The sequence below is a fragment of the Corylus avellana genome, chromosome ca7 (assembly GCF_901000735.1).
Source record: "Corylus avellana chromosome ca7, CavTom2PMs-1.0".
Classification (NCBI taxonomy): Eukaryota; Viridiplantae; Streptophyta; class Magnoliopsida; order Fagales; family Betulaceae; genus Corylus; species Corylus avellana.
The window spans coordinates 29,974,533-29,992,081 of record NC_081547.1 but is presented as its reverse complement, the minus strand read 5'-3'; the positions used below and the strand labels follow the sequence as shown (position 1 = coordinate 29,992,081).

General features: G+C 36.5%; 3 protein-coding genes across 3 annotated transcripts; 1 reads left to right on the top strand and 2 right to left on the bottom strand.

Annotated features, from left to right (window-relative positions):
- Positions 1–2,568: 2,568 nt before the first annotated feature.
- Positions 2,569–5,621, bottom strand: LOC132187015 (rhodanese-like domain-containing protein 7). Its single transcript, XM_059601169.1, has 5 exons — positions 5,158–5,621; positions 4,432–4,683; positions 4,188–4,286; positions 3,626–3,919; positions 2,569–3,127 (listed from the first exon to the last, which is right to left on the bottom strand). Exons 1-5 carry the CDS (start codon positions 5,545–5,547, stop codon positions 2,747–2,749), a joined length of 1,416 nt encoding a protein of 471 aa, XP_059457152.1. The 5' UTR covers positions 5,548–5,621; the 3' UTR covers positions 2,569–2,746.
- Positions 5,622–9,955: 4,334 nt separating this feature from the next.
- LOC132187285 (WRKY DNA-binding transcription factor 70) lies at positions 9,956–11,577 on the top strand. Its single transcript, XM_059601549.1, has 3 exons — positions 9,956–10,449; positions 10,574–10,678; positions 10,782–11,577. Exons 1-3 carry the CDS (start codon positions 10,106–10,108, stop codon positions 11,203–11,205), a joined length of 873 nt encoding a protein of 290 aa, XP_059457532.1. The 5' UTR covers positions 9,956–10,105; the 3' UTR covers positions 11,206–11,577.
- Positions 11,578–14,429: 2,852 nt separating this feature from the next.
- LOC132188677 (WRKY transcription factor 55) lies at positions 14,430–17,135 on the bottom strand. Its single transcript, XM_059603198.1, has 4 exons — positions 16,654–17,135; positions 16,181–16,312; positions 14,809–15,327; positions 14,430–14,588 (listed from the first exon to the last, which is right to left on the bottom strand). Exons 1-3 carry the CDS (start codon positions 17,106–17,108, stop codon positions 14,835–14,837), a joined length of 1,080 nt encoding a protein of 359 aa, XP_059459181.1. The 5' UTR covers positions 17,109–17,135; the 3' UTR covers positions 14,430–14,588; positions 14,809–14,834.
- Positions 17,136–17,549: the final 414 nt, after the last annotated feature.

Here is a 17,549-nt window from a genome sequence, read left to right as displayed (position 1 = left end):
TTGATACATGGGTCACGTGCGAATTCAACTCCTACTACCAAAAAGACCCTTTCCCCTAGTGCTTTAAAGGATCTCCATATTTATTCAAGGTATTACACTTTTGTTTCAATAAAGGGAAATGACCAAAATTCTGATTTTAATTCATTTGGGACTGACGCATGAAATTCTCTCATTCCCAATGCATCATCAAACTGAGTTAAGTAGATCTAAACTTGAATTGTTCTGTAAAATGCTTAATCTATTGTAAAAAGATTGATCAAGAAAGTAAGTTCTCCTAACCAAAGTCAATGAAATATTGGACTAAAAAAGCCGTCCCCTCCTTTTATGAGTAGTTATAATTAAGATGATGTGTTGAACATGAATTGAAACGTGATCAGCAGCTGTTTTAATTCCTTGTCACGTCATTTCAATTGTATGATAGTGTGGTATAACATTACTAACATTTGGTTGAGTTTAAATTTAAATACGATTGGGAGGCTTGACTTCAAGTGGGGCTGATGTCCGATGACATCATATTCATATTCATGTGTAGAAGGCCTGGGATCGTCGTTACACACCAAGGAATAAGGATGAGAAACTTTTAAAAGCAAAGAAAAAGCTCAACATAAAACAGCGATATTAACTAGGTAAAACTGGAAATTACATTATTCAAAATCGGATGTTTCCATTTTTCCCATATTCTCGCAGCAGAACTCCACCAGCAGGCAATCAAAAGGTTGTACCAGAATTTTCAAGTCTTGGTCTCCTCCTCCTCAGGCTTTGGTTTCTCCAAAAAGGTCTTCTTCAACCAATCAAATGGCTGTGAAATTAATATTTCAGAACGAAATTAAATTAATGTATAATCTTAATTAATTCAAGACAAACAATATTAAGTAGGTAAAACTGGAAACTAAGAAAACAAAGAATCAAGTGAAGAGGGCAATCCAATTGTGGAGTTTTAGGTTTGTTCCAAGTAAATAAATTGAATTGCAATATTGATTGCAAAAACTCTCTTAACCCAATTCAACCATGACCAGCTCTATCAAGTTACCAACCTCTTATTATTATTATTTTTTTGGCCATTTTAAGCAATCAAAAACCATAACCCTCTAATATCTCTCTATCTCATACTCTTCTTTGTTAAGTTCATCCATGTTATTTTAGGTCTCCTATATTATTACCCTCTTCACTCGATCATTCAAGTTGATCACATCACCCCTTCTCACAGGTACAATAACCAGTTCTCATTGCAGCATTTCCAATGTAGATAACTACCTTCTGTCTTCTCCTTAGTGCGCGCCATCACCATCTAGTAACGAACATCTTCATTCATTATTCTATCTTTTCTGATATTAATTAGCACCTATTTATCAATCTTTAATAATATATGCTAATGCAAGTCATATTTTAATAGAAAGATGCGCTCCCTAGTGCATGGGAATTGAAGTAGATTCTCAAATTCAATTGATTGTAAAAGTGTAAATTAAGAACTTGACAGGCAAGAATAAACGAGTATTTTATCCACATATCACATCAAATCAACCCCTTTAAAGTTTAAACACATACACCGGTAAAGGTAATGCTAAAATTTCAAGATATATGAAGCCCCTTAATATATGAGCGAAATAAGCCACCCTACAAATCAACCATCAAAAGTTAACTAAAGGAGTACCTTTGAAGAAGAGTTCCAGCGATCTGCATATTTTACGGATACACATACACGCGTATGTATGTATATATATATATAGAGAGAGAGAGAGAGAGAGAGAGAGAGAGAATGATATAGTTGGGGAGAGGCGTCATTTCTTTATTTTTTTCCAAAAAAAAAAAAAGGCTAGAAGGACCACAGAGAGTGAAGGTGAAGGCAACAAGTCACGTATTTATCTTATGGAAGAAGAGGGATAAAAAGTAGAGCTTGAGAGGGAAACCTGGATGAGCCAAAGAGCGGTGGTGGTGGAAGCGACGCCCCAGCAGACGGCGGCTTGGATGTCAGTTGATTGGGGACGAAGCCTCGGGCTTAGAAATTTGAACACTCCCCCAGCAGCTGCTGCTTCACCTCCCATTTTCTTTTCTGATCTCAATCTCAATCTCAATCTTCCTGTTTGGATTTGCCCAACCCTAATAATAAAATATATATGTAGTAAAGCAGAAAATTAAGAATCTTTGTCTGAATATGTCACCGACTGCTGAAAGCCTGAAACTGATGCGAAGCCCAAAGCCCAAGCCTGTTGTCGAGTCGACTACTCGACGCTGGAACGAGGTGGGAAGTCAAATTCAGTTTCCTCAGACCTCTACTAGGGTGTCGCCATCTCAGCCTGAAAGTATGTAAATATTTGGACCCATGACCCATCACACGGTCGATTCACACCAGCTCTTTTCTTGTTCTTTTTCTCTTTTTATAGTAAAGGTAAAATGCTCGAAGCAGTTATATATATTGCAGCCCAAGCCGACTGGTAAAATACCCAGGAACTTGCCCACCAAGCTATTTAATCGCTTAGAAAATTAAAATTAATCTTTTTCCCTTATTTTGGTGGGCATCAAGCTATTTAATCAACAATCAGAAGCTTGAACAATTGGAGGCATGCATTTTAGTAACACGTGATTCTCATACATTTAAAAATTTAAAAAAAATTTAAAAAAAAAATGCTCGTGATCCTCTAAAGACAAGGGCGAATTCGATAGCCGGAAATTACATGAATTCGTTGTTCTGAGATTGTCCCCAACGGCTAACACAACACCATCTATCCGACCTCATTTTTTTCACTAGCTAAGCTGAACTAGAAAGCCAGGAAGAACTCTTAATACTAGCTGTAGCTGGATTTGATGTTGGCCGACGACCCTTGTCTGGGCCACCTATGATGCCCCATGTCTCAAATTGCCTTTGACGAGCTCGTGCCCTCTCCTTCTCTTCATCGGATTTCGATGAGTAACAGTATGGGCACGAAACTCCATACTCCCACTCTGGGGCTTCCATGTCCTCATCACTCACTGGTTGCTTGCACCCATAGCAAAGCTTGAAAGTTCCCTGTACCAAACCATGATCAACCGACACCCGCTTGTCAAACACAAAGCATTCACCCTCCCAGAGGCTCTCTGATTCTGCTACTTCCTCGAGGTATTTCAAAATCCCACCTTCCAAATGATAAACCTAGCAAATATTTAAGGTCCAACGACACAGAAAATCATCAAACAAAGGTAATTAATAAAAGGTTAATTGCTGCTTGTTACAGTAAGAAACAAACTCACGGCAAGTTGCCAACAAATGATACTGGCCGGGTCAAAATAGAAGTAAAATTATGATCAGTTTGGGCATGTATCTTGAAAGAGCCCATGTTATACTAGAAACTTGTCAATGATTAACAATGTAATGCTGGTATTTATCATGTTCCCAAAGCTCAGAAGTTAACCTACAAGGATCATGGAAATTCACATTCCAGACAAAAAGGGGAAATGAGCCCATTAGCTAGGGTCTTGGATGGATGATCATGTCAATGTAGAAGCCAAAACTCCTAGGAAGGAATCATCAAATGGTGAACCTTTCCCACCATGGTATTATCATGACCACAGGATAACTACCCTTGCACAACAATTCATAAAACAAATAGGCAGAAAGCTGGTAGAAAATAAAATTTCCAAAGAGAATCACCTCTTTGAATCCTTTGCCGAGAAGAAAACTTGAAGCTTTCTCACATCTTATTCCTCCTGTGCAGTACATCGCAACCCGCTGAGGCATTTTTTGCTCTGGAATCTCCACTTGTTTTTCAGTGCTTCCATTTGGAACATTCACCTTTACCTTCGAATGCTCATCATCTGAATTAGAAACTTGGAAGTGATCCTCCACCCAAGATGGGAATTCCCGGAATGCAGCTGTACATGGATCAACTGCTCTTTTGAACTTCCCAATTCTAGTTTCATAAGCATTGCGCACATCGATCACCACCTAAAAAAGTGTGTCAACATCAAGATTCAAATCAAAACGTGTATGCAAATGCAAGCCCCCTTACTATAAATTACAGAGTCTGATGCAGTACTCATCCATGTGGAGTTATAAAAAGTGAACACTTCATATTTCAAATGCGACCACCACTCTATATGGCCATACCATGTGCTTACATTTTCTATTTTACTTGTGACACTTATTTTAATGCTGGAAATAAATCAAAATAAAATTTCAACATTTATAAGTTTGTAGAATTTTGATCACTCACTGTATCTGGATCATTGATCAATGCATTCCAATCCCTTGGACAAACATATTTTCCTACCTTCTCAGTAGGTGATACACTAGGCATTCCGAGAGTAACAATCTGCTTCAAACATAGATATAGACCATGATAAGAATCACCTGATAGGCTGATGAACAAAATTATTGAAGTAATTTCTACTGCTCATTATAAAGATGGTACACTAAAACTCAAAAAAAAAAAAATGCCAAGGCTTAGTAAAGAATACCTCTTTCTTCAACTTGACCCTCACATGATCCCATCGGAAGGGTGCATCCTCCCCTGCTGCAAGGGGAGAACTGCTAGTGTGTCCATGATGGATAGCTTCTTCCTCAGGACTCACGGGTGATTCCACTTGTCTTAGCCCCTTTAGCCGGTTATCACTTTGAATGAATCCAAGAACTGTTTCCACTGATTCCCGAGTACCACAAATGCTGCCATTGATTCCTTCAGGCGCCAGTATAATACCACCTGAAACACGCTGAACAGCATCAGGTTGGTGAGGCACAAACAAGAGGATGCACAAGGTCAGAAGAGCAACTCAGATGTGGAATAATAGGAAATAAACATGGCAAGTCATTTATACACCAAGAGAGACAATTTTTCCAAGTACTAAAATAACAATTTCCAAGTAAACTTCCAATTTCCATTTGGACTTGGAAAATCCAGGCTGCCACAAGTGCCATTGATTGGAATTATGGGTAAATGAATCATTGTCTCTCATGCTCAGAATGAAAAGGGGTCAGTTGCATTTGATTTATAGCATTCAAAGGAGAGAAAGCTAATCAAAGCTATAAACTGGAAAAACCAAGCATTGCGTTGGTTACAAGAAAAAAGAATCTTAAACGGCCAATAACATTCATAGTCTAAACACAACCAAAAGTACCATCAATATCAACATCTTGTACTTGGAATGTCATATTGGGGATTTGATAGAGAAAAATAAAATTGGTACCAGTTGCTGGCAGAGGTCCTTCAGGGGTTTTCGCATATCGGCATGGTCGGGGAAATCGGCGAACTTGTAGAAGGAAACGACCACGAGAGATTGGGATTCCGAGTCATCGGAACCGGGTTCGGGTCCGGTCGAAACTGGAATTGGGCCGGTGGTGGGCCCAGACAGGAGGCTTCTGGAAATGGTCATGGTTTGGGTTCGAGGGAGGCCGCGAATAGAGTTGGAGAAGAGAGGACGATGATGGTGGTGGTGGTGGTGGTGGTGGGACAGGGACGGTTGAGGAATTAGAGAGGTGGGGAGTAAAGGTAATCTGGGGTTAGGGTTTGCGGAATATGATGGTGACGATGAGAGCATCCTGATGGCGAGCAATGGAGGTGTTCTACACCGCAGCATATACGCGGCTTTCAGCCGCTCCTATGATCTAACAACAAGTACTGTTGGTTAGGTTAATGTATTGGGAGGGACAAGGAATCTCTTGAATTACAAATGAGAATATCTTTTATAGGGTCTTGGTATAAATTAAGACTTTTGTACCCTCTAATAAGAAGGACACATCAGCGTGGAACACTATAACAAAAATATGGTGTTCCACCTAATCTTTTTTCTATAATACTTAAAACAAAACACCTTCTAAAATAAACTTTTCATATTTTTCTCCAAAACCATCATAGCCACTAACCTACCGCCGGTTGGTACAAAGAAAGCCGGAGATGACGCCGGCCAGTGCCCCTCTCTCTCTCTCTCTCACCGACGGCAACAAAGATTTTTTCTGTTGTGCTCCCTCTCTCTCACACACCGGTGATGTTTTCTAATCTTCTAATCTTCTAGATGAAAAAAAATGTCTTTGAACAATTCTCAATGATTTTTCTTCTTGTATTTTTACTGCCCATTGTGAATGATTTTTCTGTCTGGATACTATTGAAGCAGGGATGAATGAATCTTAATTTTGGGTTGCTTTTGTGATAGTTTCTGTTGCCGCCAGTGAGAGAGAGAGGGGTACCTGCTGACGGCGTTTCCGATGACAGGTTGGTGGTTGTGGACCTTGTGGTAGATTTAGAGAAAAATATGAAAAGTTTATTCTATAAAGTGTTTTGTTTTAGGTATTCTAGGAAAAAAAAAAGAGATTAGGTGGAACACCGTATTATTGTTATAGTGTTCCACGCTGATGTGTCACATTCTTATTAGTGGGCACAAAAGCCTTAATTTATGCCAAAACCCTATAGAAGTTATTCTCATTACAAATAAATTATATTGGGAATTTGAGGGGGACAATTTTTAACATCAAATTATTTGAAAAAATCTATCAATTCAGAAAGAAAAATAAAAAATAAAAAATAAATTGGAATAGGATCTCTCCAGTCCCTTACGGATAAGATTTCTTTAAAAAAATCCTAGCGTCACAAATATACCATGTGTCCTCTTTAAAAAAATTATTAAAGTATTAATTAAAACTGAAAAAAAATAATAATAATAAAAAGATGGTGGGGGCCACCCATGGCCCTTGGGGGTGGTCCGGACCACCCAAGGGCCAAAATGAAAAATATATATATAGGGTTGAGATTTGGGGGTGGTTCGGCCACCCCCAAGGGTCAGTTTGGGGTGGGTGGATGGCCACCCCTTTTTAAAAAAAAATTATTTTTTAAGTTTGAATTAATATTTTAGTACTTTTTATTGAAATGCCACGTAGTATATTTGTGGCGCTAAGAGTTCTTTAAAAAAAATTGTAACCATAAATTGGATACTCTCCGAGAGGATCTGGATCAAAATATATATATATATATATATATATATCCTTGTTTGAACTAAAAATTACATCTCTTTAAAAAAAAAAAATAATAATAATAATAATAATAATAATAATAGAATACGTGTCTCATCAAAAGTGAATAATAAGTGTATGTTTTTTATTGCCTCTAAAACATGCTATTTTTTAATAAATAATATTCTTCAAGTAGTTGGATGCAAGATATAGCCTAATTCACATAATTTTAATATCAACAATTTTTTTTTTATTTAAATCGTAAATAATTTTATTCGTGCTAAGAGGGTTTGACTATGTGCACATGAGTTTTTTTTTGTTTTTGTTTTCTTCAACATGGATAGAAAAATCTTGTATCTCATATTTTTGTGTCATGAAGACTCTTTTAAAACAAGAGAAATTGTATTATTAAGGGTTGAATGTATGATAATTAATTTTTGAGTCAATGAGGATGTTCTACAACTACAAGCCTTATTTCATAAGCAAGTTGAATCCGTTTTCCTTCTGTTTTTGCCAATTTGCCACTACGTTTTGATGTGTAAGATTGGATTATAATTAACAAAATTTCCCCATTATAATAAGATAGATTAGATTGTAATTAACAAAATTTCCCCATTATAATAAGATGGCACGATTATTTAAAAAATATTCTTCAGTTTTGATTCAAGCAATTGGTTTGCTTTTGATAAATGTTTGTTAAACAGGACTACCCTCCATGATTAACAACCTCACTCAAAGAAATAAAATAATAATAATAATAATAATTTAATTAGATTATGAATTTATTTTATGTGTTTTTTCCTGAGCAATACAGAAGAGACGGAATAAAGCTAAAAAGTAAAAACAGAAGATCGAGTTAGAAAGAAAGATAATGATAGATAATTCAATACTACTTGTGTATGGGTGGAAAATGGAAATCATAAAAACAACCAAGAGGGAAAAGGTGGTGACATCCTTAATTTGTCCACTCTTTCCAGGTGTTCTCCAGAATTATTGCCCATAGTTTGTAGCAAGTGTTTCACCATCTTATCATTCCTCTCACATAATAAAATATAGAAAAATGTTATAAATTAATTTTTATCTCACAAAATAATATTCATTATGTATCTTTTATTATTAACAACTAATTGGGAAATATTATATTATTTAAAAATAATAATTTGTTTTCACTTTACTTCACTCGAAAGTCCAAACAAATGAAATGAGTTTCACTCAATTGGATGAGGATTTCTATGCGATTAGGCTACTTTGAATTTTTTTTTTTTTTCAAAAAAAAAAACAATTAATTTGAAAGAGATAAGTGAACTATAGAACTCACCTAATTTGGACAACCTAAGATGTCGAGTCCACTTGTTCTTGATTACAGGTGGACCATGTAACAAGTGGTCTTGGGTTAACACAATCATACCCCATTTCAACTTATTTGAAGGTGTTAATATGAACAGATTGAGTTGGTGCAAATACTTGATTGCATTTCACTACCACAATTTTCATTGATAAATACATAACAGTCATAATAATAATAATAATTAAAAAAAAATTACATTCTAACAAATAAAATATATACATGGTAGTGAGAAAATTATAGAATTATGCAGGTCAAGCGAGTTAACATGAATTTGACATGCTTATGGACAATTGTGTTCAACTGAATCTATCTGTTTAATTCAAAACCTAATACATGAAATTTGAATCTATGTGTTTAATTCAAAACCTAATACATGAAATTTGAATCCTTTAGTTTCATGTCATATTCGCATATCAAGTTTCCAGATCTTGTCTACCATTACAAGCCATATAGTTGAAGATAATTTCCCTCTCCAGTCTCCCCTAAAATCTTTTTCCATCTTGTGGTGGACCCTGTAATGTAGAGGTAATTTTTGGGAGTTGATGGTTTTCCAATAATAAGAACAATTCATCACCTGATTTGGTACGTGCCCCCTTGCACACCAGACAAATACACGTATCTTTCTTAGATTCTAGAGGGATAGCCTGGCACTGGAAAAAAAAAAACAAAAATAGAAAACATAAAAAAAAAGAAAACAAAAAGAAAACAAAACAACAAGTTTGATTATACATGTTTTATATCGATGATTGGTTGAATTGTGCGATAGGACATCTTTTATAAAGTGATGACCCGAGGAACACGCCGTTCGGAACTCAATATCAATATGTGTGTAGGAAATATGCTCTCTCTCTCTCTCTCTCCCTCTCTCACACATGCCAACTAGACTGACCAATTTTCTAATCCCAACTTGACAGTTGGGCCCCCCGCCCCCCATCCCTTCTAGAACAACTAGTTTAGAATTTGAGAAATGGATTAGAAAAGGGGGGAAAGAGAAAGTCGTCACTCCTGCACTGCGTATATTAGTATATATGCTTGTGAATTTATATCAACACATTTAATTCTATCTTCCGCGATTCTTATTTCATATTCACATGCTTCTTCAAATACTTAACTTTATGTGATAATTACCGTATTATAATTTCACTTTTATATTTTTTTTCATGCAGAATTTATTAATTACTGATAATTATCATCATAAAAATATATAATGACGAAGTCAGACAATTTATATTATAGTGCGGCTAAAATTTTTTTAAAAGTGTTAAGTGATAACTTGCGTGAATAGAAGAGAATAATTTTTTTTTTTTTTTGAGAGTACCATGTGAAACTTGGGAAAAAACAGCAATTTTTTTTAAATTTTTTTTTTTTTTGTTTTAAAAGCTTTCGACCCCAAAGCCTCAAGTGGCTCTCCACCACTTAAGTATTGTAATCTATACATTAACCTTTTAATCAAAACTTCCTGCATCAAGATCTCACTCTAACTAAGATTTAAGAACACGGCTAAATGCAGCGCCCCTAGTGACGTGGGAGCGTAAAATGGTAGATACAAGAAAGTTGAGCGGATAAGCTCAAAAGTACAGAGGGCGTCGTCAGGCTTGCGTCACAGGAAAACGTAAGCATAGGTTTGTAGGCACATGGGTGGAATTTTCTTCCTTCCATTCACATCAAGCCCCCCTTCCTTACAACTTCCATTAAATTACTTCTCCCCTTCCTCAGCCCATTCTGTAGCTTCATATAAAAATCTATCCCTTTCTTCTCCTCAGTACTCCTCATCACTCCAATCTACTAGTCTGTTTTTGAAAAAAACCACGAAGTTTCAAGTAGATAATTAAGCATAGTTAATTATGGGTACTCCTTGGCCTGAAAAGCTCTCAATTACTAGGCAAAAGTTGATCAAAGAGCTTGTTGAAGGCAAGCAGTGCGCAACCCAGCTGAAGACCCTGCTTCACAAAGCCTTGGAAGAAGATCATGAGTCTTTCTCCGCCAAGGACCTCGTCTCCAAAATCTTGACATCTTTCACTGAGACTCTCTCTCTACTCAGCTCTATCGAGTCTGGGGAGGTAATTAGTCAGAACCTGGCTGTTTCCCATGCTGATTCACATTGCGATGACCCGAGGTCTGACGATTCCGGCGAGAGCAGTAGAAAGAGGCCCGCTTCCAAGGATCGGAGAGGGTGTTACAGGAGAAGGTATAAATTTAATTAATCATTACCTAATTACCTGTCATATATATATATATATGTTGCATATTAATTCGATCCATCCAGATTCCAGGACTAATTGTAATAGTTGCATATATATTCTTGTTTGCAGGAAGACAGCACACACATGGACAACAGTCTCTCCCACAGTAGAAAATGACGGTCATGCGTGGAGAAAGTACGGACAAAAGGAGATCCTCAATGCTAAGCACCCAAGGTCTAATTCCAAAATTCTAGCTAATTTTTGAGTTTTAATTAATTGTTTGAGTTTTAGGAAGAGGGAGCTAATTAATTAAAATTGGATTGGATTGGATTGACAGGAGTTACTTCCGGTGTACACGCAAGTACGATCAAGGTTGCCGGGCGACGAAACAAGTCCAGAAAATGGAAAACGACCCGCAGATGTTTCAGACCACTTACATTGGTCATCACACATGCAGAGACATAGTAAAGACACCGCAAATCATCGCAGAAACTCATGGTTTGACGTGGGAATGTTACTTGGCGAATTCGGAATCGGCGTTCGCCGTCACACCAACCATAAAACAGGAATCTAAGGAGGAGGCGCTGAGTGACCTGACTGACAACCTTCCATCGTTGTGGCCAGATTTAAAGGATTTCCAGTTGTCTGGGCCTATGGGCTCTGATAACGGAGATGTGGTATCCACCATGTACTCCTGTACGGATACTGCTTCTCTTAGTTTGGACATTGATTTTGACGGTGATTTTAGCGACTTTCTCTAGGCTACCTTTTCTCTACTGTACAAGCTAGAACAAAATGGACAATTTCCTCTGTACGTGTACGGTCATATCCCATTTGCTTAGAAATAATTATGTTTATAATTAGAGAAAAAAAAAAAAAAAAAAAACTCAAATCATTTCTTTCTGGTTGCCTTTCTTTAATTGACGGATACAACACGGGCGGGGGCGGAGATCCACCAAATTTCCATAGAGCCTTGGAAATTTGTATAAAGGTGGTGGGGTCAGGGCTAGCGATGGGTTTGTTTTTCCAGTGGAAAAGAAAAAAGGATAATTTGATCCTCTATGGATGCCTTCATACTTGCGGCCTAAAAGTTCGCAATTGGACCAGTAACATTTCTGAATTCCACCCTGTTTTTTCCACGAAATTTCTAACATTTTTATTCCTATAAAAAGGATAATTTTAAGACTAATTTATATAATTTCATTTTTTATCACTAATATTACTCCAAGTGATATGAAATATTTTAAGTGATTTTTCATGTTAATCACTTAAAAAAATTATAATATGTTACCTCAATTAATATAAAATAAATATAACAAATGAATTAAAGAGTAATATTACTGTAATCATGCTTTATGTCGATTTTTTTTTTTTTTTTTTTTTTATAATTTTTTAAGAAAAAAAATTGTAGAATAAGTAACTGGATAAGAAAAAGATTAGGAAAAAGCCAAAAACAAGAAGAAACAAAACCAAAATACTTGTGTTGGAGAATCAATTGGTTCACGCCTCTTCGCCCCTACAACTTATCTACACATTCTCTAACTTGTTCCTCCTTGCATCACTTCTTTGGGCCAATTTACTTCTTTTTCTTTTTTTCTTTTGAAAATGGGTAATACTAGGTGTTTTCTTGATATTCTTCTAGCATTCTCATAATCATAAGTAAATATTATTTTATAACGAACAAAAAAATAAAGTTGCTTTTATTTATCTCACTTGGTATTTATAAATAATATTCATATAGAACTAAGAAGATACTAGAATAACATCAAGAGAACACCTGACATTTTCTTTTGTAAATAGATGAAGGTAGCGAAGGTTGGTGAAAACAAAAACAAATTTCAGTTTTCAATGAGAAAAAAGTAATAATTTTTTGGTAAATTATATATACTTTATCCTCATAAACTATAATATGAGTGTCACTCAATTTTATTTCAATGCAACTCAGTCTCGGACCAATAAATTTGAGGAAAATGAGACAAACTTCAAAGTTTGAATATCATATTCAAATTACTTGGTTACCAAAACATAGGCTTCTCCGTTCTCAAGCAAAGACTATACTCTTATGTTTATATTAAGATCCATTTTTGTTCCTCTATTTCTTTTTTTTTTTTTTTGGTTTTAAGAACATAATTATTATTTTAGAATAGATGGTGATGTGGCATGTTAACATGTGGACATGATTCTGGCGTGTATAACGTGGCACAACTCCTACCAATTTTTTTGGGTAAAAAAGAGTACAAAATGATTATAGAATTCAAAACTCATGCGCCAAATAATTAAGAGGAGTGTTAGGATCATAAATAAATTTTACAAAAAAACTTTTACAAACTGATGTGGCACAACATGATTTGGTTTTTCAAAATTTGAACTTATCTTATATCCAATCATATTGTACCATATCAGTTTGTAAAAGTTTTTCTGTAAAATTTGTTTGTAAGAGAAAGATGAGATTAAATTTAAAAACTCCCTTCTAAATTTAATTTGTTTGTAAAATTATTAATACTCACCGTCCTCCAACATATGCGTATTAAATTTAATTTGTTTAATGCACATTAAATTTAAACAAAAACTTAATGGGACAAAAGATGAGCGAGCAAGTGGGACATGGAAAAAGATCCTCTTTATTTTAAAATTTCTCTATTTTTTTTTATTTAGAGCATTTTGAAGAATATTGTATTTAATGAACTACTATCATTAAAACTTTTGAACAACAATACCTTTCAAAATGCACTCACGCGAAGAAGCTTGATGGTGCGTCATGTTCGAAGGCTGGGCAATCAAGCTGCGCATGGTTTGGCGAAGATGGGTGTCCAGTGTCCTTCTGAGCACTTATGGGTGGATGAGACCCCAACATGTATTTTGCACACCGTGAATTTAGAGCTCCGTGCTCTCCCAAATTTAGAACCTTGATGGGTTCTAAACACTTGATTTTATATTAATGGAAGAAATGAAAATTATGTTGAAAAAAAAAAAAATGCACTAAATAAAAGAAATAGATGAATTTTGAAATGGGCACTACTTTCGCCAACTTTTTCACACCTTTAATACGCATTGTCCTCCAACAGGGAAAATTAAAAAAATGTCGACAAAAAGTATAGCTCAAGGACAGTGCGTATTAAAGGGGAAAGCTGAAGAATTATTCATCCCAAAAAAAAAAAAAAAAGTTTGAAGAATGACAACACGACAAGCTACATGACAAAACGAGTGAGGGTCAGGCTCTCAACAAATGTCGACACTGCCCTATGTATCGTACTTGGCCAGTTGGCTCCTTCCATGGATTTTGCGGAGGCCGACAACTTTTGAAACACGTGAATTTTGCCGTTTACTGTTTTTGTTGGGTCTTTTTACGCGTCCTCACCGCGATGTGCTTCTAACGCCATCTACGCATCGGTTTTCGGCAAGCACGCGATCGGCTTTTCTTCCGGCTGCTGTCATCCGCCTAGTGTGCTCCTATTTTAAATTTGTAGTTGTATTGCTTTGATTTTCGTTGTATTTTTCTTGTTTTTTTTGCTGCTTGTAATAAGGTCATGTCCTCTCTCTTGATCTCCTCGCTTGTTATTTTGGTCCAGACCCTTGGAGTTGTGGATGTGAACGATATCCTAGCTTTCGGGTTCAGGAGGATGTGTGTTGGCATGCGGTCCTTTTGATCCCAGGGTCGAGGAATAATAGCTACCTATGCATTAGTTTGTGTCTGCCTAGCGCAGATCTGTTATTCCAACTGATTAGTTATAGGTTAGCGGATGTTTGGCGTCTTTGATGTGTAATATTTTAGTTACGACTTTGATCTTTTAGCTTTGGCTAGAATCTTTCAAAACGTTATGTTCTGTAATTGTAAGAGTTTTAATGCTCTTAATTCCTCTATTAATGAGATAAGTATGATTTTCCTTAAAAAAAAAAAAAACTAAAGACTCTAATTTATTTAATTAATTGAATATGCCTTGAGGCTTAGTAAGGCATATGAAAGGAAGCTTTGATTGAATCCCAATAGAAATAAAAGTACAGGCCACATCAAATTGGCCAATTAGTAAGTACAAAAATAAAGTGCGTAATTACATCGCTGAAAAATCCAATTAAGATTGACCTCCTAACAACAAGTTGCCGCAGCCTTTTGCCTCTCAAGTACGCTTCCAAAATTTTGATATGCCTATACATGAGATTGGTAATATTAAGGATGTTTCAAATTTCATTTAAAATATATATATATATATATATATATATATATATGTCAAAAATTGTATTTTTATTTTATAATTATTTTATAATATTGACATATCAGTCCTAACCAATTCAGAACCGGTTGTAAGACTGTCATGTAATAAGAGATCGAATATAGTTCATAGCATTCGTTAAAAGAAAAAAATTACCTATACTGACCAGTCCAATTAGCGATTCAAATTTGTTTGTCACCTGTCTCCCATTTGTCATCGTTGGAATGGAAGAGAAAATCCATGCTAATATTGCTACTGCTGCTGCCAGAGTTGAACATTACATCAGCCATATCAGCAACCGGGAGTTCAACATCTTTGCCAGTTCGTGTGGCGGATGGACCCGCACCACCACCGCCAAGAACAATGCCACTGCCGCTGCCGCTGGCACCGCCGCTGCTCCCTCCTCCTCTCATGCCCAAGTACTCCATTGAGAGCCAACTGCTTACAGGAATTGAAGAAGACGGTGGAGGCTGGGTAGTTATGATTTGGGTCATCTCGTGGGTAATGTCAGCTGCTGCTGCCGGCGGTGGAATTGATGGCGCCGTGGATGACATGTGGCATGTGTGCTCGCCTCGATATGTCACTTCAAACGTGTAGGGGTCATCATCGAGCCTCTGGACTTGCTTCTTGGCCGGGCAATGGTATAACCTTTGGTGGGTGCACCTATAGTAACCCCTGATGTAAAATAAAAATTAAACCCATTAATTAAACGATTATATATATATATATTTGGTCAATGAAAAATTAGTCAAAATTAAACATTAATGGTATGTCGTTTGCTTAACCAAGCAGCAGTACTCTCTCAAGTCCACCGTTGGTCATTTACAGAGGTCTCCTCTGGGCTAAACTACAATTAAAACCAGTGTACGACATAGATCATTGGGAAATTACTAGTAAATCTTATTAATTAATTTGCACTAGGCAGACTGATCAGTCAATTATTCTGGTAATTAATAAACTTGTGAGCATTTGATCAAAAGTCCAAAAGAGAGGTAAAAGAAAGAATAATAATTATAGTTGACCGTGATAGCAACTTCAATCAGAGACCCTTAATTTCCAAGACAATGGGCCAATCCCATGTTTGCTTTGAATTGAAAGTCGCGAAGACTCAATCATACATATATATGTCTTCAAGAATAGGCGTGGATCTGGTCAAAGTTTAAGAGAGCTTGAGAGGGCTAAAAGCCGATTGGTAAAATTGAGAGGATTTGGTTAGATTTTTATAGATTTAGTCAAGTTATTTAAAATTTTTAATTAATGTAGGACCATGTATATATACCATTAGATACAACAAAACATAATTTAGAGCGTAAAATATCTTAGAATAGAACGCGGAAGAGATGTGTTAAGGAGATCAAAAGAAATTAAAAGCTATTGCATAAATATATAGAATTGACTGTAACAATCTTGATCCGAGATCTTCTAAGAATAAAGCACAGATCGATGTTGTGAATTGAAGTGTGAAATAATCATTTTAATATACATATATAGATCTTACTATAACCGGTAAGCATTTCAGACGTCATACCTTGGGAATTTTGAGCCGAGAATCTCCTTCTGGCCGTATTTTCTCCACGTGTAGCCGTCCTCAGGCGGAATATCAGTATTTCCAATCCGAGGTGCAGCCACAGTTATTGTCCGTCTCTCCCCATCATCCTTCCTGCTTATTAACAACAATAACACATATATTTATAGCTATCATCTTCAACAATAATATTGTTTCCTTAATTACTTCGAAAGACCCAAAGGACTTCCGGCTTGCTACTCAAAATGCAACAATTAATCTCCCGTTGCCTACTTAATTAGATCATATTTTGGATGCATGCTAAACAAATTAATGTATATAATCAACTTGGTACATATATATATATACTGATAGTTGTATTAATTAATTTCCAAGAAACATGCGAGCAGCATGGAGGTAGGGACCTATTTAAGTTTGATATGAAAATAGCAAGTCAAATACGCACGTACATTTTTTTCCAAGATGAAATTTCTCACCTTCTTCGCTGTCTTTGCGAGGATGAAACAACGCCAGAATCTGATACGTCCATTGGGTGAAGCTCTCCTCCTCCTATGCTCTTGGAGCGAGCAGAACCTTCCGCCTCTCTTCCACCCTCTCCGGCAAAAAGAACATCGGACCTACTGAAGGGCGGGGTCCTATCAGCTTGAAGTTGCATCTGTAATATCTCCATAATTGGGTGTGTGCAATTACTAGACCTTCGCCATCCCTCTAAACTTGTTTCTGTCTGAGGCTGCTGCTGCTGAGATTCCTGTGGTTGGCGGAACATCATGTGTAGGTGTAGCCCTTCCTTTGCGTTTCTGAAAGCATTCACGATCTCATCGCAGGACTTTGAGAGCATGTTGGGCTGGTCGGCCAGGTTTGGTAGGTTTGATTCAAGTTCTCTAACTAATTTAAAACCACGCTGGAATAATAGGGATGTCATCTCCTCCATGGTTTCCGAGGTTCTCTGATTTGTCTCAGATGTGGACATAATTGAAATGGTGGGCAATTGTATATATGCTAGAAAGAATTAAACCATATTTGTGATCTTCTACACGTTACAATATGAGCAAGTTTGAAAGGACGACTTGGTCATGGTCCGCATGGGTTTGCTTTTCAAACTTTTTTCCATGGGTCTGTAGGAAGACCTCGCCCCGTTGAATCCGAAATGCTTCAACCCGAAAGAATTTTCAGAGGTTTGAAGGGAAAAATACCATAATTAATAAATTAAATTGAATACCATCAAGTTCTAGGTCCCGTTGAAGTACTAGTCGGACTAGATATATAACACCATAGCAAATTTGTTCAACCCTTTACCTTACGTCATGAGACTCACGACCATTTGGTCTCCACTCCTATGACTATAACAGCGGACATTTGGTCAAAATTCCAC